This window comes from Melanerpes formicivorus, unplaced genomic scaffold, assembly GCF_026170545.1.
Source record: "Melanerpes formicivorus ecotype bairdi unplaced genomic scaffold, bMelFor1.0.p_v2 SCAF_61, whole genome shotgun sequence".
In the NCBI taxonomy this organism is placed as follows: Eukaryota; Metazoa; Chordata; class Aves; order Piciformes; family Picidae; genus Melanerpes; species Melanerpes formicivorus.
The window spans coordinates 933,828-958,401 of record NW_027142413.1 but is presented as its reverse complement, the minus strand read 5'-3'; the positions used below and the strand labels follow the sequence as shown (position 1 = coordinate 958,401).

Genomic DNA, 24,574 nt, shown 5'->3' with positions numbered 1-24,574 from the left:
TGCACAAATTGCCACCAAATTATAATGATACAAGACAGAACAAACTCAGGCCCTCCCAAAACAAGTTCCTTATCCCAGGGCAAGATCACAAAAAAACTGCCTTCATAGACATAGGGAATCAGATTCATCACCTACCAACAGGAATAATCCAACTCAGAAGCAGCCACAGCTAGGGCTCTGCACAAACCAGCTAGGACTTTGCTGGCCCAAATGAAAATCCACTTTAATGCAAGGTAGTTCAGTAAAGTATTGGTAAGTTGAAGGAGCACTTTCACTTAAAAGTTATTAAAAGCTATTCACATTATTAAAAAAGATCCCACTAAAAAAAAAAAACCAACACATAAATCTTCCCAAAGTCTTTGTAAATTTTCCTAGGTATAGTCAACAACAGCCCAATAAGATCCACCCACAGGTCCTGAGGGAACTGGCAAATGAAGTTGCCAAACCATCATCCATCATATTTGAAAGGTCATGACAGTCTGGTGAAGCTCCTGCTGACTGGAAAAGGTGAAACGTGAACCCCCTCTTCAAAAAGGGAAAAAAAGAAAGATTCTGGAAACTATCGGCCAGGCAGTCTCACCTCTCTACCTGGCAAGAACATGGTGCACATCCTCCTGGAGTCTTTACTAAGGCATATGGAAAATTCAGAAGAGGTAATTGATGGTAACCAACATGGCTTCACCAAGGGCAAACCATGACTGATGAATTTGGTGGCCTTTTATAATGAAGTTATGCCACCAGTGGGTAAGGGAAGAGCAACTGATGGCATCTACCTGGACTTACATAAACTGTTGACACTGTCCTGCATGACAGCCTGCGTATTTTGTACATAGTCATTGCATTTCGTTGTTGATTGTAGTTTGCTTGTAAATACAGCTTCACTTGCTTCCAACTGGGCTGGGCTGGCAATTTAATGTTGGGGGAATTTCCAACCCACCACAGGCTCAACGTCCAAATGGAAACCAGTGATGAGAGGTGTCTTTCGGGGGTCAGTTCTGGGACCAGTGCTGTTTAACATCTTTGTCAGCAATATGGACAGTGAAATTGAGTGCACCATCAGCAAGATTGTGAATGACACCAAGCTGTGTGGCCTGGTTGACATGATGGAGGGAAGCGATGACATCCAGAGGGACCTTAAGAGGCTTAAAAGGTGGGCCCAAGGCAACTTCATGAAGTTCAACTAGGCCAAGTACAAGGTCCTGCATTTGGGTCTGGACAATCCCAAGCACAAATATAGGCTGGGCAAGGAATGGCTTGAGAGTAGCCTTGAGGAGAAGGACTTGGGGGTATCACCTGCCAAAAAACTCAACATGAGCCTGCAATATGTGCCTGCAGCCCAGAAGGCCAACCTGGGCTACATCAAAAGAAGTGTGACCAGCAGGACAAGTGAGATGACTCTTTCCCTCTAATCTGCTCTCATGAAACCCCACCAGGAATACTGCATTCAATTCTGGTGCCCCCAGCACAAGAAGGACATAGAACTGTTGGAGCAAGTCCAGAGGAGAGCCATGAAGATGATCAGAGGGCTGGAGCACCTCGACTATGGGGACTTCTCGCAAGAACTTGTACTGATAGGGTAAGGGGGAATGGCTATAAGATGAAAGAGGGTAGGTTGAGACTGGGTATTAGGAAGAATTTTTTTACAGTAAGGGTGGTGAGACACTGGAACAGGTTGCCCAAAGAGGTTGTGAATGCCCCCTCATAGAGGTGTTCAAAGGCAGGTTGGACAGGGATTTGAGCAACCCGGCCTAGCGGAAGGTGCCCCTGCCCATGGCAGGGGTATTTGAATTAGATGATCTTTAAGGTCCCCTCCAACCCAAACCATTCCATGTTTCTAAGGTCTGCTGCAAGAATAATTTCCTATGCCACTGCCAGGCTTACTACTTTCCCCATCCAATAACTATCACATGTTCTTAATAGAGGCATTTTATAAACAAGAGATCCTGCTCCTGCTAGCTTCTGCCTTGGCACCTCCATAAAACACAAAGTCAGACACTTGAGGCACAGCACAACTTGCACCCACAGGAAGAAGAGAACCACTTCACCACCTCTTTGTTTGAAGGGCTCTGCTTTCTCTCCCCTTGGGGACCGGAGAGCAGATTTTCTGGTTTTGCAAGTACCTTAGCAGCAAGTTAAACTGGTATAAAGACACAGAATAAAATGTAGGGCTGTTCAGTGCATTGTCTCCTGGCTTCTGAACACTATTTCTGCACCAGGCATCATTATATGGCAAATTAAAGCAGTTAACGCTCAGAAGGAGGATCTCTAAATTACTTTAGTATGCTAACAATGCAAATCAGCCATTTGGATGAAATTGCAGAAAAGGTATTTTCATATAAGAATGTCACTTCCACTTTGCTCGAAAGAGTGTCAATTACATTTTGTCTTTGTTCTATGCAGTTTCTAATCTAATTAGCACAGTAAATAATTACTTTTTTTTAAATGAAAGCGCTGCAAGCAGTTATGAGCAGGAAAAATGTTCACACGCTTGGCAGAGCACCCACAAACAGACTGAAGATTTCCTGTTTAAGTAGTTTGAGGGGTATTTCACAGCAACACTGAGTAAAGCTCCTATTGCAAATCTGACTTCTTAAATCCTTGGCCAAGAACACAACAGTTTACTCTCTTACATGACCAACCCAACAACTTCAGACAGAACTGCACACAAACTCTTGAATTACTTTGTTACAGACTAAACCTGCAACAGCTTGTTGTCAGATCACCGCTAGTGTATTTATTTAACTTCAAGAATAAGTGCAAGTTGAGTTATTCAGCCTGAATCCTAGTGCAGCCCTTTGATTACCATATTAAAAGGTCAGGCTCCTTTCCCAATTTCAAATTTTTACTGAAATTTTACATTGATAATGTGCCTTCCAAAATATGTTCAGTCATGAACCACAGATATTCCTACTCCTCCTTTTAGCACAAAAAGAGGAGGTAAGATTGTTTGCTGATCCCCTAAGAAGACTTTCAAAATGAATAGAATAGAATAGAATAGAATAGAATAGGACCAGGATGGAAGAGACCTTCAAGATCATCGCGTCCAACCTATTATCCAACGCCACCTAATCAACTAAACCATGCAATCAAGCACCCCATCAAGTCTCCTCCTGAACACCTCCAATGATGGTGATTCCACCACCTCCCCGGGCAGCCCATTCCAATGGGCAATCACTCTCTCTGTGTAGAACTTCCTAACCTCCAGCCTAAACCTCCCCTGGTGCAGCTTGAGACTGTGTCCTCTTGTTCTGATGCTGGTTGCCTCTGAGAAGACACCAACTTCCACCTGTCTACAACCTCTCTTCAAGTAGTTGTAGAGAGCAATAAGGTCACCCTTGAGCCTCCTCTTCTCCAGGCTAAGCAACCCCAGTTCCCTCAGCCTCTCCTCATAGGGCTTGTGTTCCAAACCCCTCACCAACTTTGTTGCCCTTCTCTGGACACATTCCAGCAAGTCCACGTCCTTCCTAAACTGAGGGGCCCAGAACTGGACACAGTACTCAAGGTGTGGCCTAACCAGTGCAGTGTACAGGGGCAAGCCCATAAGTCCAAGCCCTGTCATAGCAAGCAAGGTGATGGCATTGCAAGAGTTGCAACAAAAGATATACTTGAGAAAGGGAGTGATTTTTCATCATTCCTAGGAGTGCTTTCTTGTTTTGTTTGTTGCGTTCTGAGCTTTGAACCTGCATCTTGGAATCACCCCAGACTCCTTCAAACACTCGAAACCAATTAGTTCTTTAACAAGGTTCAAGAGCTCACAAAGATTTCTGAGTCCCACAGAAAACTTACAACGGTCAGAGCAGTCCTGTCCAGCATGAGAGGGGTTGTAAATTTATTTGTTTTTTAACGAGGATGATTTACTTCAGTTAGATGCCAAACAAATGTAAATTACATAAAACTTGTATTGGTTAAAATATACTTTTGTAAGTTAGCTTAAAATTACAAGAAACACATTTGCAATAGATGATTGAAATATGGTTTGAAATGGGTGTTTCCATGTAGAAAAGATTTTTTGAATAAAAGAGGCAAAGTAGAAGAAGAAATTTCCCCTACAGAATTGTTGTCAGGTTCTCTACACAGAAAAAGCAACAGATAAGGAAACTGTCCCAATGCAAGATCCTGTCATTAACTCTATAAACTAAATTAGCAGAACCACCTTGCTTTCACTCTTTTCCCTTTTGCAGATGCTTTGAGTTCATCTTTTCAAGTTTGCTCCATATCCAGCAACAATTCACCTTCCATTTTCCTTGTATGTCAAACTTCTGCATCTCCACAGTAACTCTCCTGTTTCTGAAGGTCCTTTACTAAGTTATGTCTTACCCAAGCTGCTGCTTCTCATGTAATATCATTAATTTTATCCCACACTTTTTCCCATGACCTCCTTTCACCCTCTACATTAAGGTACCCCACTGTACTTCCCAGATTTCTAGCATCTAAGACACCCCATTCCTCCTCTCTTCATACATACACACACATAAATGCATAGGGGACAAAAAGGTGGTGGCGAGACGGAGGGTGGCAAAAATGACTACTTTTAGGCTTTGCATATCTCAGGCTACAGGCAAGGTGGGTCACAAAGGCAAGAGCAGGCTGGAGGGCTCTGTTAAAGAGTATTATGTGCTCTTCCTGAAACAAACCTTTGATCAACAATCATAACAGAAACTAAAACCCCTTATACTATTAAACTGGCACAAGGAGAATTCATTCCTCAATTTTTATCAGTGTGTTTCTCCAGTAACACCAAAAATGAACATATTCTTTGCAACCTGTTACTAAAAATGTTGCAACTGAATACAGAATTAAGATGTGTGACACAGGTACATACGTTAAGAAACAGCACTTTGTCCAACTCTTTCAAGAGCACTTTCAAGACTTTCTGCTTTGGGACAAGAAATATCTGTCTCATTACAGAAACAAAAACACGTTTATAGATGTCTCAAAAACATTTGAGTTGTTTCTGTGCAACTCTTGACTTTCCTGGAGTCACTTAAGGAATCGATTCTGTGTCTGAAAACCAAGGGTATAAAAAAACCTAAACCAACAACAGGGTATTAATGAGTACTATTTTCTGGGCATACTCTAAATACATGAGAAACTGGTGGACTAGAAAAATACTTATAAATATATTGAGCACTGTTCCACACAACTTGCACATCCTCTCACAGCTTTAAATTATCACAGCTACAGTAACATTACACCACCAGTGCTTTCAACAGACTATGGAAAGGCAGAGAACCACAAAACAGCTGTCAAACTTCACTATGTTTTCAACACCACATTTCAAGGTGTCAGGATTCAAAACCTGGGAACACAAGAGTTCTCCCCACGCTGCAGATACAGCCTCCATCATGTCCAGTTTTCTCAGGTAAAGAGACTGACAGTAATCATGACTGAGTTTATTCTGAAGCAACAATAACTCAATCACCATAACAAACAAACAAACAAAAAAGAGAAAGATGGCTGAGCCATATTTTGGTGTGCTTTTTTGGGAGGCAACAGAAGGAACAAGGGTATGCCATAAACAGGATGATAATTAATATCCTTGTTCTTGATGGGACCTTGATTTATCGTCTCTGTGGTAAGCATACCCCATCTTTCAGTTAGTCCCATGCTAATTTGAGTGGGACAGAATCCAGCTGTCTCTCTAAATTACAAGCTAAGATGCCTAAAGCCAAGCTCCTTTCTTAAAAACCATAATCAAGGTGAAATAATAAACTACAAGTTTATATGCATTCAAGCCTTTTCTAAGATGGAAAGGTCATACTCTATAATCATCCTTACATGCTTGGACTTCTGCAGCCCTCATTATGTTTGATGACTCACGGTATGTTTCCAACTGGCCAAATTTATATCATAGTATCTTAGTATCGACTGTGTTTTTTTCCCTAGTCAACATGCACAGCATTATGACCCCTAAACTGTCTTCTTTTCTTCTCAACTGTAGAATTAATTGTAAATTCAGCTGTTTGTAAACATCCAGGCCACACTACAAATGCAATAGTTGGCAGTCATAGGGGAAGATGTTCGGAAGGGATCTAGCATATGACAGAGAATGTTGCTAAGAAGAGCAAGTGCCAGGTCACAGGTTTAGCTAGTTGAATCTACTGATGAATATTCCACACCATGCTGCCATCATTCCAGCTTCAAAATCAAAGTGTGAGAGTGCTGGCTGGAGCAAAGCATCATGAAGCTTGAAGTTCCCATTCTAACATGAGAGACTTCCTGCCTGGTTGCTGCTTCCAGCTTCTGGTTTTGGGGTGTTGTTTTTTTCTGCTGAGGTGGTTGCTGCATGCTTGGGGAGGGTGGGGGTACTGCTTCATTGCTGGCTTCTGCTGCTTCTGCTTTTCTGCAAAAATAAGCTAAGCTAATTGTACAGTGTATCATCTCATTAAACTCCTTATCCCCACCCAGGGTTGTTTTTTGGTGTTTGTTTTTTTTGTGTTACTTTCCCTCCTGTCTTGCAGGTGCAGGGATCTCCACTTAGAAGGCAGACTGTTAAACCAGGACAGTCTACTTCTGGTGCCCCAATGTGTGGCACAAAACCCAGTCAATTTTGGTAAGCCAGCCAGGAGACAAAGGGGTTGAAATAACAAGCAGTGAGATAACAAGAGGATTCAATTAAGTCTTGTCAAAAGAAATATGTATACAGTTGTTGTGGGTTTTCTCCTGTAGTACGTTCACTGTGTGGATGCATTTGCTTTCTGGGGGCAGCTGGGGCTGATGTACTGCAGCTTGTCAAAAGACCTTATACACTTGTCCTCAATGTGCTCTTGCTGGTACCACTTATCACCTCACTTCAATAGATTAATGCTATGATGTGGATGTGCTGATTACTGGCATACTATGAGTTGGTTACTCCACTAGCCACTTGGTGTAGATGTAATCTCACCTATTTGACAGGCCAGGGCTTTTCCACAGTGGTATACAGGTCTTTCTCAAGAATGCCACCTGGAGATCTGCCCCAAGGCTGGATAATTATGAGTGGCAGGGTGTGTGGGAGAGTATGGGCAAGTACCTAGGCTGATTGTCACCTCTGATTACTTGCAATTTCACCCCCAAACAAGTACAAAATCCTGACAAACTAGAGAAATACTTGGAAAAAAGTATGCTGTCAGCCCAGAGGTTCCTGACAGGCAGAAATCACTACAACATGTTGTGGCCTGGCTCATATCTATCAAGGACTTCTCACTACTGTTCAGAGTGCTCAAGGGCAAGAGAAGGTCTCTGGTCCTACAGGGAGACAAGCAGTCACCGTGGCTACTCAAATCACAATGGCAGGCATGGCAGCTGCTCCAGAAAACCAGCCTATGCCAGCATCAGTTACCCCGTATGGAAGAAGAAATATACAAGAAAAGTAGTTCATTTGGCAAAAGATGAGCCAGGGTTATCATGGGAACAAAAGAAAGAGCCAGAGGTGGTCACTCAGTCTTTATCTCTGGCCTTGAGAGACAGCCAAGGACAAATGGTGGATGAAACGATGAGCAGGCTCCAGCAATATAAGGAAGGTCTCTTTTCCTCTGTACAGTGTTTCAGCTGTGAAGGAACTGCCCCAGGAGGTCAAGAGAATCCAATAGAACACATGTCCTATTCCCCACCTGTATGGTCCTGTATTTCACTTATTTGAAGCAGGCATTTCCCTATCCAAGACAGAGAATCTAGGAGGTACACACACCACTGCATACCCTATGGTTCTATTTATGTGACCATGGGGAGGACATAAGGCAGTGGGATGGAAAACCCATTGCAGTCCTAGCTGTGTGAGAGTGTGAACTACAAGGAAACTCTCCCCAGAAGAAGTTTCCAGTGGAAAGTTACCAAAAAAGAGCATACAAATTGATACTGCTTCTGATCTTCCTGAAAAAGATTTCCAAAGCATCTTCACAAGATGTAGAGTGATTCCAGTGAGAATTAGAGGAGTCCTGCCTCCAACCAGATGGGGGAGAGTAACAATTGGGTTTATTTGACTATATGGGTCCAATGGCTTGCAAGTTGAACGAGTGTAAAGCTTTAGTAGACGTGGGTACACAGTGTACTCTAATGCCATCAAACTATGAGGAATAGAACCCATCTGTATATCTGCTGTGACAGGGGGGTCCCAACAGCTAGGTGTGTTGGAAACTGAATGTGCTGGGTTGAAAATCCTTCCCCACCACCCCCCCATTAAATTTGCCAGACCAGCTCAGTTGGAAGCAAATAAAAGCTGTATTTACAAGCAAAATTACAATCCACGATGAAATGTAATGAATATGTACAAAATGTACAGTATTTACACTATTGACAGGTATTATTATCCACAAGGACCCCCCTGGTCAAAGAGCTGCTAATAGCTTCTCCCTCTCTGCTCCCTCTTACTCCCCTGTACACAAAGGAACAAGTGAAAGAGCAGAGAGATGTTAGAACTTAGCCAAAACAAAACAGCCAGGGTCAAGCAGAAGCCAGCAGAAGCACAAAGTTAGTATCTCCTAGCCCAAGGAAGCAAGAAGAGAGAGATGGTTTTGCAAGTCCATTATTCCTTCCAATGGGATTGTTTAGAACTATCATTATTTTCCTTTTTATACCCAATAGTGATTTATTTACATTCTATTACTTTCTGCTCAAGATCTGTGGAAAATTCTTAAAGGCACAGCCTAAAACTACCACACTGAGCACCAGAATTTTAACCACTTGGAGGAGTGGAAGGAAGGAGGTTTTTTTGTTCCTTTCCCTCCTGGTTTGGAAGAGAAGGCTCCACTTGGAAGGTATACTGTTAACCTTCGACAGCCACCAGGCAGCTACCTACATCAAAGACCCACCTGCTAAATGTTCTCCATGTCATTGCTTTTGAGAAGTGTCTTCTCAGACATGTTCATACTGCTTAGCTGCACTTTCCCATGTGCTTCAGTCCATGATTTCAGTTGCAGCAGTCTCTTCTACCAAATGCTTCCCTGATGGCCTTTTCCCTTCCTGTGCTGAGCACAGGTCAAATCCAAGACATAACAGACCAAGGCATTTCCAAAGCCAGACTTCATGCTTGTTTTCACTGGTACAATTCACAAGAGAATTTTGGAATAACTGTGGAATTTTTTAATCTATTTTTTAATACATGAATTCAGATGGTCCAAAGCAACTGCTGGCCATACCCTTGTGGTAGTTTAGGCTGGGTGCCTTCTGCTGCTACCACACGAGATACACTTTTGATGCCCCGGGTGTCCAGCCCAGTGGGTGGACACAGGAAATAGCGTATTTCATTCCCATAATGAGCTGCTCCCTATAAATCCATCTACAAGGTCTTACACTTCCTCTTTCTTCCCTCACCGCTCCTGTGGAGATGCTCCCTGCCTGGTAATAGAGGGGGAGTTATCTCGAGGCCTCTTAGGCCTGTCAAGGCCTGATGCCAAGAGGAGAAGGGGGTAGGGCAATCTCAGATCTGGCCAGCTAGGATTAGCCTGATAGTGGAGGGGGGGAAGAAAAAGCCTGGGGGGTTTTGGGTGTACCCTCAAGTGGGGAGAAGGGGAGTGCTGGGAGGCTTCTGGGTGTGCTTTGGGATCTCCTTTGTCACTGTGCTTGTGGTTTTCTGTAAAACACTCACTGCTTTTCCGTTGAAACTTTCCATCACTTCTACAATCCATTTGTTCAAGTCTTATTTTTTTTTCTGCCCCAGTAGGAGGCAAGGGAGGCTCTGCCTCAAACTGGAACAACCCTATTAGATGCACCCTTGTCTGTTATACTGACCCTTCAAATCAGCTAATGTGCCCTTAAGCTTCCCTTGGTACAGGAATAACAACGTTATACTCTTCCCAAGGACCTCCAAGGATAAAGGCTACACTACCTCTTCATGATAAGAGTGACATCATGCAACCCTGCTACCTTAACTTCTAAACTAAACAAATCCTTCCACTCCCTGTGGCTTCAACCTTGAACATTCACAATGTCCTTGTTATAGGCAGCTAAATGAAGCTGCCTAGATCTATTTCTTAAGGGTTAAAAACTGAGTATTGGTCAACTTAGCTGCCAACACTGCACAGTTTAGCTCAGAGATGGGAAAAGATATGCACAAAAGTCTTCACAGGTTAAGAAATACACCCATACCCTAATCTCATCTTATTTTCTTACCAATTTTCTCCTACTGACCAGAATGCTTCATGTAGATGGAGATTCTATAAGTTCCTGAACAAAAAATACCCAGAGGGGAAATATGAAAACAATATAAAGAAAAGCTGATAAAAGAGGATTGTTACAACCAAAGGTAAAAACCAGAATAGCAGACAATAATTTTGATGTCAGATAGAGAACTTCCCTTATTTAATGATTTCAGAGTTTGTCAGTTTTCTGCTGTATAAAAAGGGCATAGTCTCCCTGTTTTTATTGCTTTTTGATTAATACAACACAATCTCTGCCGTGTAGCAGTCCTATCTACTGGACATCAGGATAATAACCTTTTGTGCATGGTCTGTTTATATAAACAGTTATGGAAGAGTATCTCTCTTCACCATTGCCAAGTGGAGAGAGGAAGCGACCTCCTGAACAAAAACCTCCTGGTTTATCAGAATGAGACATTGATTTTTGTCATTTTCAATGCTGTGATACAGCATGTGAATGTAAGTTTGCACATCAGACTGCACCAATCTATGTGCACAATTGCACAGCTTAACTCTAAGCGATCTCTAGCTCACATCACAAAAGCCCCCACAAAGGGCAGAAACTCCATGGCTCAGCTTGTCACTTCAAATGGCCTATGGCTACACACTAGTTCTTCCTTCTGCTTTGTTATTGCACAATGCTCAAATGAGTCTTTCAAAGTTGTCTGAAGGTCTAGTTGACCCTCCAGCAAGGAAAATTCCTATGGATTCATCTTGGGAAGATGAGGGGGCTTTTCACAGAAATCATGCAAATTAAAAAGTTGGTAGATGATATACCAGAAAAAACAACCCCAGTCTCTATGACACTGAGGAAATATTAGTATTATAAAGCCTGGAGATCCATTTCAGTCTGCCTGTGAGTATTTTACATACCAATATCCAGATTTCCATAACTTCCATGATCCCTTAATATTTTAAGGTCTCTTGGTTTTTTTTTTTTCAGAGAGCAGGAATTGCATTTTAACAGAGCATGAAAACGGAAACTGAAAGCCAGAACAGCAGAAATCTAAATTTATGCCAGGTAGGTCGCTGGATGACATCAAATTGCTGCCAAACAGCCATGGGTCTAGAAATCTGCGCTGAGATAGCAAACAGTATTAGCAGGCAAAAATCTGATAAATGGAACTTTTAGACTTCATTGCCTTTTAAAAGGAAATATTGTCAGACGTCAAAAAGAGATAGCTGGAACTGCTAGAGAGAAATGGATGACATCTTTTAAAGTAACAGCCTGGCAATGAATTAATTGTCCATTTATAAAGGTAAACAACAGCTATAAAAGTAATTGAATTAATTCTCAACTTAAATGGGTTTTGTGTAGCCTTTCTAGTAAACTGTTGAAGTATGTGCATAAGGCAGTTAGACAGTGTAGCACAAGCAGTGCACTTTGTGCAGCTTCCTTTCCAGTCCAAGACTAAGTTGTGTAAAGAAAACATTTGCTAGTGACAGACAAGCAGCTTAAGTTTCAGAGTCCAAATTTCTGCCCTCCTTTAAAAGCCTTTCAGAACTGGGAGCAACAAAACTTACAGAAAGGAGTCAAATCTTACCTGCCAAGTGAGGCAAAGGTGCACACAGAAGCGTTCAGCACCATTTGCAAAAGGTCTGACTGAACAGCCCTAAGGTGCCATCAGTATTTAACACAAACTACTGAAAAATCTTCCTTCTGATTCTGCACACGGGGCTGCTTTCTGTTCTCAGCTCACAGATTCAGCAGTGATGTTCAATGAAGAGTTGGAGAAAAAAACCCAAAACAAGCCTTCATATCTAAGATGAAATCAGCAATAAATACCAGCACCAAAGGCAAAACTTGCACAAGATGATATATTTCAACTTTGACATTTTCAAAACTCATGGAAGTCAACAGGAATTGACCCTGTTTGATCATATACATTTGTTTTTTTTCCACCAACCAACCAAATGAGAAGAACAATACTGGTACAGAGCAGACAGAAAGAATGATTTAAAAAAATGTTTTAATAAAACCTGACCTACTTCATCACCCCATCTGTTTCACTGAAACAGACCACTGATGATAGAGGGCAAGCTCCCTAATGCACTATATACACACACCAGGTTACAAACATGTACCTAATGTGCTGCTAACCATACTGTGTTTGTGCAGCCTTTGCCTACATGGTATTGTACTCAATCACACAGACCTTTCTGAGCAGCTCCCTTCTTACTGGTATTATCTTGATTGTAGTACCTCAGTCCAAAATATCTGCTAATATCTGACAATATGCACCTTTAAAATCCCCAATATTTTCATCTGTGAGGAAAAAGGTCAGGCAAATGTTCTTTATGGTTGTTGTTATTATTATTATTATTAGCAGTGCCACAAGCTCCACCACAATTCCTCTCTGGAAAATTCCTAAGTTGGCTAACCAATAAATTGTATTTGTTTACTTCCCATATCATTACTGCTGTGTTCTTCCTCTGACATGTATTATAAAGAGAAAAACAAAATAGTGATAATTTGACTTTGACAGATAATTGTTTATATATATATAGTTAGTAATCCTTTAGAAATAGCAATCACCAGAAATAAATTCCACTAGAATTCCAGTTAAAAGCCTGTTGTGTTTATATAGATCTGTGTCTGCTGCTCTCTAGTAACAGATGTGAAGCAGAAGCTGTAATTAATGCTTGGAGACAGGAACTCATTTTGAACTACATTTTGAAAACATCATCTTATGTGTGTAAGCACAACATGCTAATTATGGAAGTTAGTAGCTATGTGTAGATATTTGTCATGCATTCTTACTAATCATGTTGCCTGCTCTCAGCACCTGCACTGAAGGAGATGGCACAGAGAATTTTCCCCATCTCTCCAGTACCATAAGAAAGCATGGAATAAAAACACCTGTGATTCATCTGCACACTTTAAAACTTTCTTTATTGTAAAAGCAGAGCAATTAAATAAACAACAGGTTCCTCGGTGATCATGCCAAGCAGTCACTTGAGCCCCTAGAGCACTGGATGCCTGTGGAGAGGAGCTGTGCAACCAGAGCTGGGCTGCAGAGAAGACCAGGATAAATGTAGACCTAGGAGATAGTGTAATAACTAAGAACTTGATCTAAATGTACATGCACAATATTTATATATGGTCTACGGTAGTAATTAATGACACAATTTGTGCATAGCATTGTTTGGTTTTCTTAGTAAGCGGCCCACAGTTAGTTATACCAAGGAGTATAAAAGAACAAAGACCAAGGGTGCCAAGCTGTTCAGGATGGTGCATGGGTCCTTCCTTTCAGGTTTGGGTTTTGCAGGGAGTGCAGAAGCTTTTCCTTTTAAGAAATTAGTCGTTATAGTTTTTGTTTTCATAAGTAAACACATTGGGGTTACTGTCTCCTGCTGATCTTCCTTTGTCTGCCTCCAGACACAATTTGTCTGCCTCCAGGTACAATTTGTGTCAAAGGTAGAGGGCATCTGAACAGGAGTGCTTTCAAGTGTATGAATTATGTCTGTCTGTATTTTCATTAACTTTGACCTTAGTGTGCCCTGATGTTTCCTCACTACAACATGCAGCAGCACTTGCTTCACACTGACCATCATAACATGGCATGGAGCAACTGCACTGGATTTGAAATGAGTTCCACTGTACTCAGGAAAAAAAATAAATAAATATGCAAAACCCTAGCCAAATAAGGCACAGAAAACAACCGACCTAGATACTAAAGTGTCTGTGTCTGCAGACAGAATTTGAACACCCCCAACACCCCCCCCCCCACTGTGATTATTGATGAATACTGCACAAACATCAACTACTTGCCTCAGGGAACCTTCATGACTTTGAGAGAGAGAAATCAACTAATTACTCCAAGTTTAACAAACTGAAACTGAACATGCTGGTAAAGTAAATAAAGACAAACAGATTTAAAATTCAATGCATGAATAACTGAATATGCCTTTTAAGAACAGCTAACCAAGTATTCAGTGTAATGAGGTGGTAGGGAGCTCTGTACGCAACTTTTTCAGAGATGAAACACCTTTTCCTGTTTAACACCTTAGAAAAAGAAGTATGTTGCTTCCTAATCCAAGTTGTTTGATGTTTGTTGCTACAGCCGAAGAAAGGAAGGAAGCCAGTTGTAAAAACCGAGCTTATAATTACCCTCATTCTCCAAGCTCTGTTGTGGATGTGGTTGGTACAGCACTCTATGTCTATGTGGCTGCTATAGAAGCTTTTATATACAAACCCAACAGATGGTTATAATCATTGGCAGGCAAGCTGCAGTCCTAATTTGAAAGTGTGCAAAAATAGGTTATGTTCTCTTTCACCCTTCCTGGCCACCACACCCATCTGATGGACTACCTGCAGGCTACTCTCCCCATGACAGGAGGGTGACCAAGGAACTGCCACGTCACATCTGACTCCACACAGCATGCCTCTCTGAGCATAGGCACACATTCTCCACAGAAACAAGGACAGGCAAATTGTCAAATCATCACCACTTCAATTAGCAATGTGCCTACTTGGAACTTCAGAGTTTAGTTCAAAAGGAAAAAACTAATCAGATATGCTTTGAGATGTGTTTATTGCTTGACTTCAAGCAAACAAGGGTGGATCTGACAGTGAAAAGCTCTGTAATGACCTGCACAATGCATACTGCTGTTATTCCCAACCTGCTTCTCACCTCAGCAGAAGCTGCTCTCTAATCCTCTGGTCTGCTCTTCTGAAATTTGCTTGCTTGCATCAGTAACTAACCACTGGCCACAGAGACAAGACAACCACAGCTCATCCCAGAGCCAGCTCAAACACTGTAATTTGTGTGTCTTGCAGCACAGTCCACATGGTGTGGTTTATGGTGTCCTCTCCAAGGCTAAGTCAGTCTCCTTTGCAACGTGTACTTAACTAAAAGCAAACCAGAATCAACAGCTTTGGGAACAACTTGCCTTTGAACAGTGACAACAACAGCTGCCACAGCAATTCACCCCTCCGTATCACATGCCCCATGCTTAAGAAGCAAGAAAATCCCTCATTCATCTTCACAAAAGGCTCCCTTTTTGAACATAGGCGCCTTCCACTTTTAGCACTAGTTATTTATCCTTCCATATTTTGCCACATACCAGCCTAGAACACAAGTTAGCCTGAGCATCCAAAGAGAAGCACTAAACCTTGTATGCTGATGTCTAGAAGCAGGACCTCCATATCAAGCTTTCACTAAGAAGTAGCAATGAAAACCCCTGCACTATATGATCACTGCCATCCTAGCTCTGGTCATTTCCTGGACAATAAAAATGGTGATAGCACAAAAGCAAACATCTAGCTAAAAGCAATATTAACCAAGAAATCTGAAAAAAAACATGAGATAGAAGCCAGCTTTAAGAAAGGGTTTGTGCATTCCAAGCTTCTCACAGCACAAAAAGGGAAGCCATGTACTCTTTTTGTTCTGGGTCCAGTCCTGTTCAATATCTTCATCAATGACATTGATGAGAGGACAGAGTGTCTACTCAGCGAGTTTGCTGATGATACCAAGCTGGGAGGCTTGGCTGATACCCCTGAAGGCTGTGCAGCCATTCAGCAAGACTTGGACAGACTGGAGGGCTGGGCAGAGAGGAACCTGATGAGGTTCAAGAAAGATAAGTGCAGCATTCTGCACCTGGGAAGGAATAATAAACTGCACCAGTACAGGTTAGGTGGTGATCTGCTAGAGAGCAGCCCAGTGGAGAAGGACTTGGGAGTCCTGGTAGATAACAAGTTATCCATGGGACAGCAATGTGGCAAAAATTGGCCAAGACCACGGGATCCTGGGGTGCATTAAGAGGAGTGTGTCCAGCAGATCAAGGGAGGTTCTCCTCCCCTTCTACTCTGCCCTGGTGAGACCTGGAATACTGTGTCCAGTTTTGGGCTCCCCAGTTCAAGAAGGACAGGAATCTGCTGGAGAAAGTCCAACAGAGAGCTACCAGGATGGTTAAGGGACTGCAGCATGTGCCTTATGAAGAAAGGCTAAGAGAGCTGGGGCTTTTTAGTCTGGAGAAGAAAAGACTGAGAGGGAATCTAATAAATGTATATAAATAGGTGAGGGCTGGCTGTCAAGCAGGAATGGACAGCCTCTGCCCACTTGTGCCATGTGACAGAACAGGGGGCAATGGATGTAAAAGTACAGTAAGGAGGTTCCATCTCAACATGAAGAAGAACTTCTTTACTCTGAGGGTCACAGAGCACTGGAACAGGCTCCCCAGAGAGATTGTGGAGTCTCCATCTCTGGAGACCTTCAAGACCCATCTGGATGAGTTACTGTGTGACCTGTGCTAGATTGTATGGTCCTACTTTGGCAGGGGGGTTGGGCCTGAAGATCTTCAGTGGTCTCTTCCAACCCCAAACATCCTATGATCCTGTGGTTTGGGTTGGAAGGGACCTTACAAGATCACCTGGTTTCAATTTCCCTGCCATGGCCTTCGACATCTTCCACTAGATCAGCTTGCTCAAAGCTCCATCCAACCTGCCCCATCCAAGTGTTCACACTTCGAGGGATGGGGCACCTACAGCCTCTCTGGGCAACTTGTTTCAGTACCTCACTTCTCTCATAGTGAAAAATTTCTTCCTTACATCTATTCTAAATGCACTCTCAGTTTAAAGCCATTACCCCATGTCCTGTCACTATGCGCCCTTGTACAAAGTCCCTCTCCAGCTTTCTCATAAGGCCCCATTTAGGTATGGGAAGGCTCCTATAAGAAAATTCAGGTTAAAAGCATCAGAAGACAATGTCAACAGACTTGACGCTGATACAAAAAGGTGGTTGCACATAAGGCAAGCCTTTTGTTATTCACCTTCCTGCTAACATCACCAATTCAGCTAAGAGCCTCACCTCATGAAATGCAGAGCCAGGCATCACTCAGAGTATGAACATAATCTGCCAAATACATTGTCCTTCCTCTCCAGGAAACAGCAAGAAATACAGAAAATCCTCTGCTGAACCTTTAGGGCAGCAGTAAAGAAAGTCACAGACATCAACAGCAAGTATCTTTATAGTATTAATTGGGAAGTAGTGAAGAGTTTAGGAACACAGCTATGATTACATGACACACAAATTTCATCAAGTAAAAGAAAATTAAGCTGAACTCAAACATCTGAAGATACTTAAATGCTCACTGCTGGAGAAAGAGCTTCTGGGATACAGACACATTAATTAACAGTGGAAGATCTGTATAAATACTTCTCTTCCTCAGAAAGCAAGTTTTAAAATTTTCTTTTAATTGTTTCTTCTGTATTTTTCACAGCATAGACACTTTACATTACAATTTAGTTTACAGCACTTGGGGTATATGTGAAGAAGCAAGCCCAAAACTTACATCCTAATTAAGTGCATTCCTTGCTTCCCAATTTCACTGACAATAAGGAAAGAAATAAATAGCTCCTAGAGTCAAGAGCCACACTAATACTAACACTAATACTACAAGCATATAACTCAAAAAAACACCAGCATACACCTCTGCATATTACTGCCCCTCAGCTCAGGGTGTGGACAACTGAGGTAAAGAGGGCCCTATAAGCTAGAAGCCAGGACACAGAAATTACGTAGTAGCTTACATTTGGGAGTGGCAAGAAGTCTTCCAGTGGGATGATCAGATCCCTAAGACCAGATTGAAGAGGTGCACATGCCTTCCTGATTTACCTTTAACAGACAAGGGACAGATACAGCCAAGATATGAAGGTAGATATAAGAGGCAGAATGGTTTCTACTGCCCTGGACAAGAACTAGTCCAGTCCCAAAGCAGGACCAGGAACCTAATTTCTTCAGTTGCAAGTGGGCCTTCAACAAAGGTACACTTTATGCACTTTTCCATCTTTTTGGGGTTTTTTTTTTTAAACCTCACACCTTGTGTCAGATTCACAGAGATCAGCCTCTGGGACCAGCCAAGATCAGCATCTGGAGCCAAACCTTTTCCACAGCAGTTGGGCAGAGCTCAGCAGACGGGGTCTTTTTTTCCCCCAAAGCCAGGTTCCATGTGGGAAGTGGAGCTATCCCCCTCAACAAATCAGCTGCTCTGGAGAGAGAGGCCAGTGAGGCAGGGGCAGAGCTGCAGCCTCAGGAGCCTGGGGATCACAGAACCCTGCATACCAAACAAGGTCAAACATGAGGGGGCATGGTGAGTCATCTGGGCATGTTGTGGTGCTTTGCATGTTTAGTCACAAGGGCAGAAACAGCCATGGTTGCAAGGCAGACAAAAGCTGTTGGCAAAAAAGAATGTGGCAACCCAGAGAGTGGTCCCATGTAAACAGGTAGGTGTCCAGGCTCCTGGCTGCAGGGAGTGCCAGAGCCTTTCACTTGCAATGGCAGACTGCAGAGACAACAGCTGCATTCACTGCAAGAAGGTAAATTGTCTGCTCAGCTTGGTGGCTGAGCTGAAAAAAGAGGCCAAAAGGCTGAGGACTATTAAGGGAGTGTGAAAGGGAGATAGACTGGTGGAGCCAGAATCTACCTTCCTTAAAACAGTTCCAACTGGTGCAGAGAGCTAAGGATGCAGAGGGCTCCCCATCCTCTCTCCAGCTTGCTGCATGGGCTGACTTAGAGGATAGGGAACAATGGTGACAAGTTCCTGACAGGTGCAGTAGGTGTGTCACCTCAGTACCTATCCCACCTCCACAGCTGCCCTTGCAAAACAGATACAGTGATCTGAAGTGAGAATCAAATACCAATGAGACTGAAGATTCACCTAACTTAGTGGAGTTGCCAGTACTAAGTCAGACTAAGCATTACTATCAAAACTGCCTCAGTAAAGAAATAAAGATTTGTGCTTATCATAGGAGACTCTCTTTAGAAGGGGGTGGATAGTCCTATTTGCAGACTGAACCCACTTCTTAGGAAAGTCTGCTGCCTCCCTAAGGAAAGGGTCAAGGATGTACAAACAAAACTTCCCACACTGGTTCAGCCCTTGGATTACTACCAGTTAGGTTTTCTTTAAGTAGGTAGCAATTAATTTGAATCAAGAAGTCCATGGGCAACAAAGACAGACTTCAGGCAGTTAAGAGGTCAGGAGCAAAAGTTGTGTTCTCCTCTATCCTACCATTTGCAGGGTATGATGAGAGCTTCGATAAGAAGAGCCATCAGATGAATTCTTGGCTTTGAGCCTGATGTCACCATCAGAACTTTAGTTTCTTTGACTGTGGGTTGGTCTATAAGACACCAGGCCTGGTAGCAACAGATGGGGTTAACTTGTTTCTAAGGGTAAAAAGGATCTTGGGCCAAGAATCAGCAGGCCTTGTAGAGAGAGTTTTAAAATCGATTCAAGGGGAAATGGGTATGAAACCAGGCTTGCCAGAGAGGAGCCTGGACATGGCACTCCAGTGCTAGGACCTATCCCCAGGAATCCCAGACTCTGGAAGTAAGAGAGAAAGCCTGGAAAAAGGAGGAGTCTACACAGGTCAGTGAGGACTGGGTTAGAGGTCATTTGAGTAAGCTGAGCATACATAAATTCATGGGTCCAAATGGGATGCACAAATTAGTGCCAAGAGAGCTGGCTGATGTGGTTGCTCTACCACACTCCATCATCTTTGAAAGATGATGGGGAATGGGAGGGGTGTCTAAGGGCTGGAGGAAAGCCAGTGTCCCTCCAGTCTTCAAAAAGGGTAAGAAGGTGGATCCAGGAAACTACAGACCAGACAGCCTGGTCTGCCAGTCAGACACCTCCATCACTGGAGCACCTCTAGGCACAAGGAAGGAAATAAGGTTATCAGGAGCAGCCAACATGGATTTACCAAGGGGAAGTCATGCTTGACTAATCCGATAGCCTTCTACAATGGTGTGACTGAATTGGTGGATGCAGGAAGAGCAGTGGATGATGTCTCCCTTGACTTTAGCAAGGCTTATTGACACTGTCTCCCATAATATCCTCAAGGAAAAGCTCAGGAAGTGTGCCTTAGAAGAGCAGATGGTGAGATGCACTGAAACTGGCTAAACAGAGGTTGTGATCTGCACAGACTCTAGCTGCAGACCTGTAGCTAGTGGTGTTCCCGGAGATCACTGGTGGGTCCAGTCTCATTCAACATATTCATCAATGATGGAGTGTACCCTCAACAGATTTGCCCAGGACACAAAACTGGAAGGAGTGGCTGACATACCAGAAGTCTGTGCTGCCATTGAGAGGCTTGAACAGACTGTACAGCTAGGCAAAGATGAACCTAATGAAGTTCAACAAGGATAAGTGTAGAGTCCTGCACCCGGGGAGGAATAACACAATGCACCAGTACAGGTTAGGGGTTGACCTGCTAGAGAGTATCTCTGTAGAGAAGGAGCTTGGAGTCCTTGCTGATAATAAGTTATCCATGGGACACAAATGTGCCCTGGTAGCCAAGAAGGCAAATAGTATACTTGGATGCATTAAGAAGAGTGTCTCAGCAGATCAAGGGAGGTTGTCCTCCCCGTCTGCTCAGCCCTAGCTAGGCCACATCTGGAATATTGTGCCCAGTTCTGGGGTCCCCAGGTCTTGAGGGACAGGGAACCACTGGAGAGAGTTCAACAGAGGGCTAGAAGGATGATTAGGAGACTGGAGCAGCTCTCTTACAAGGAAAGACCATGAGACCTGGGGCTGTCTAGTCTGGAGAAGACATGACTGAGAGGGGACCTTATCAATGTCTACAAATATCCTGAAAGGTGGCTGTCAGGATAGAGCCCCAGTCTCCTTTCAGTGATACCCAGGGATAGGAATAGGGGCAATGGATGTAAACTCAAACACAGGGAATTGTATTTCAACACGAGAAAAAGAAATTCTTTACAGTGCAGGTGAGAGAGCACTGGAACAGGCTGCCCAGAGAGGTTGTGGAGTCTGCTTCGCTAGAGATCTTCAAAACCCACCTGGATGTGTTCCTTTGTGACCTGCATTAAGTAGACCTGCTTTGCAGGAGTGTTGGTCTCAATGATCTATGGAGGTCCTTTCTAACTCCTAGCATTCCACAATACTACAGAATACTGTTAAACTGTTCAATTAAAGAGTTAAAGAGATTTTGGTTTGGCATGGTTCATTTTGCAGTGACAGCACCTCCTCCTACAACATATGCTCATGTACGTATGAAGTTTCACACAATTACTCAAGCTATTTAATTGTCTTTTGTTGAGGTTTCTGTTCCTGGAGCCCTGTCCTGATAAAATACTGTCACTGGCACAACATGAGCAGGGTGCCAATGAGGAGACCAGCAAGGCTTTCATATGCATTTCAAAACACTTCTTGGTTTGGTTTTTTTTTTCCAACTACCTTTTCAATCATTTTTCAGGCAAGGCAGTCACCGAAGAGTAAGCAGTAAAACTACAACAACTGAAGGGACGAGGAGTACTCAGCAGCAACTGAAGATCTGTCATCAGTAATAGTACACAAACCTGTTTCTCTAGAAACATACATGGCACTGCACACCAAGCACTGGAATACCCTACGCTTGCCTCGACAAGCTAAGAAATAAGCCAGGACATGCTGCTTTAGAACAAGGTTATTCTTTGCCTCTTCAAAAAAATCACCTCCTTTCACACACGTGGTTTTAAAAAGGGGAAGTGCCCTCCATCTGAGTACACATAATGGCTCAGAACACCTTTTCTTTTTTTTCTTCTTTTCATTTTAACACATTGAGTAATAAATCATTAACTAATAACCCTGGTGGAAAACTAAACTCTTACCAAGTACCTATTTTCCCCTGCACATGTGTGATACATGCTATTCATTTTCTGTTTACTCGTTTTTCTGAACCACAAAATGGTTCATTTGTTTTGAAGGGGAAAAAAACCCAACCAAACAAAACCCCAACAGATCAACACATAAAAGACTTTTGTAAAGAGAACTACCTCAACATTTAGGATTCTCTGTACCTGCCACTTGAAAGGTAATGTGCAAATGAACATAATTTCTTTGCAGCTTTTTTTGCTTTTTGTCATAAATTAACTTCTAAATACAGGGAAAGGTTATTTTGGCATTAGGAGATGTTAATGTCTAAAAACAAAGAAGCCAAACTTAATGGGTGTAGCTTGGAGCAAGACATGTATAGGGACAAATCAAGGACCCACACGGATGAGGTAAAAATTATTTATGTTCTGCAATTATGAATTAGAAACAAACAAACAGAAACACCAACCACTGAATTACTGAAAAGTGAAATTTCACAGACTGTAACAGTCACTGTTCCTTGCATCATTCTCACATTTAGCGTAGCTTCAGAATCAGGAAGTATTTGTATCTAGTCAGTTCAAGATTAACAACAACATTTAAAGAGCAGGCAAATCTAATCACAAGTACCTTCATTACAGAGCTGAGAAAAAAAGATGTGTTGATCAATTCATAGTCTTTGACTCTCATATCTGCCTGTTCTCATACCTGCCAGACTCCTACTACCTCTATTTAACAGCAATCATCTTGGCAATGATACCACCATTCCCACTCTACTACAATAGAAAAGGGGACTGCAGATCAAAATTGTATCTTGGCCAGATGTGATCTCAAATGGCATGAACAGACTAAATCCCACCACATCCTCTCTGGTGACAGACACAGCATGTGTTGCTGGGACAGAGTCTAGAGAGAAGAAAAAGAGCCCTTCACATGACCCTGTCACTGGAAGTGTAAAAGCATATGTAGCATGCCATGTTTCCAAGAGACTGCTTGGCCAGCCCTGAGCTACCTTCTCCTTCCATTATTGTTTGTGAGAAGTCACTAGATAATGCACGCTTCTGCTCTGTCTGGATACACAGAGAACTGGAGAACACTGGGAAAGGAAATATTGTAGAGCAGCAAAACACACACAGAGTGCTTATGCATTCAAAAACAGCCTGTCTGGATAATTTTCCTAATTTTAGAAGAAACTTACATATATTTTATCTTGCTGATATCGCTGGAATAAGTTGTGCATAATGGAGCCTTCATGGAGATCTACAAGTGCTGCCATGTCTTCCACGCTCTCTGTGCTTGTTTGATGCATAGGTGTTACTTTTTGGTGTGTGATGGTGCTCTGTTTATAAGTGAATACCTGAAAGAGGAGAAATAAACAAAATATAATAATCAGAGCTCACATTCATAAATTCCTGAGAATGGACATTTCATACCCATTCATTCTCCCTATCCAGGTTAGCAGTATGCCAGCTTCTAACATAGAACAGTCTGCCAGTCATACCTTCTAAAGCTACTCTGACAAAACTCAAGAACCAAATGTGTACATAGGGGTCATACAAAACTAGCACATACTGAAAATGCACTGAGGATTATAAGGTATTTTCCTTAATAAGGGTAAATGTAATCCTGTTTCACTCTGCACTACTGCTACACTCTATCAGGGTAAAAATAAACACAAGCAATAACTTCCCACAGAAAATCCAAAACCAATCAAAAAAACCCCCACCCCTCACAGTAAACCCCACTTATAAACAAATTAAGGCAACAAAGTAAAATTATTGCTCTAACAGGCTGCAAGTGTTTAAATGTTTGGTCTTAAATTCACTTAAGTATTTCCATTCAATTCTACAGTCAGGACCCCTATTGGATTAGGTCATTATTCCTAACATAAGTACATGTTATGTTCATGTGTTGCAGGAATTTGGAAATGAAGAGGCAAAATGATTTCTACTCAATGGACTTTTGAGACAAATTTCTGAAACCTGTTCCAAACAGATGGTAAAAGGTCAAAAAGTCACAACTAAACAGTCAGAAGCACTTCCACATACCTCCTGTAAAACTATCACAGATATGGTCAGAAGATATACACATCCCCAATCTGGTTAAATCTTTATGAATACTAATGCCATCACTAAAGACTGTAAAAAGGCAGCTTTGCAACTATGCTTCTCATTTCCTTTTAATTTACATCTTGGCATGTCATCCTCATAGGCATATGTCTGCATCTCATAGCCAATGCTACTCAGGCAGTACTAGTGGGCACTAACAGCACCATTCCAGAGTAAGAAAGCCAAGCATGGGGTCAATGCAAGTACTTTAATGATATGGAACATTAAAAAACAAGCAAGCACAAAAAAGCAAAAACAACAATACAACCCCCCAAAAAATATAATTCCAAAATCCTGTGAAATTGTGATTTATAAAGCAGACAGAAGAAGTGCAACTGCCAGCAGTCGCATCAGCACAAAGCGTAATGATAGGCTGGGGGAGAAAGAGATCCAGGAAACAAATGTCCAACAGGGGCTGGAAGACAGCACAGATAGAAACAGGATGAGTAAACCATCATAAAGATTATAGGAATAGAATAGAATAGAATAGAATAGAATAGAATAGAATAGAATAGAATAGACCAGACCAGACCAGACCAGACCAGGTTGGAAGAGACCTTCAAGATCATCGTGTCCAACCTATTATCCAACACCACCTAATCAACTAAACCATGCAACCAAGCACCCTATCAAGTCTCCTCCTGAACACCTCCAGTGACGGTGACTCCACCACCTCACCTCCTTGGGCAGCCCATTCCAATGGGCAATCACTCTCTCTGTGTAAAACTTCCTCCTAACCTCCAGCCTAAATCTCCCCTGGCG

At 42.4% G+C, this 24,574-nt stretch overlaps 1 protein-coding gene across 1 annotated transcript in view; it reads right to left on the bottom strand.

Annotated features, from left to right (window-relative positions):
* The window catches only part of MYO10 (myosin X), a 172,692-nt gene that overhangs the window by 82,157 nt on the left and 65,961 nt on the right, over nt 1–24,574 (bottom strand). The window contains exon 3 of the mRNA XM_068161975.1: nt 22,903–23,061. Within this exon, the coding sequence (XP_068018076.1) occupies nt 22,903–23,061 (159 nt within the window). The remainder of the gene's footprint in view (nt 1–22,902; nt 23,062–24,574) is intronic.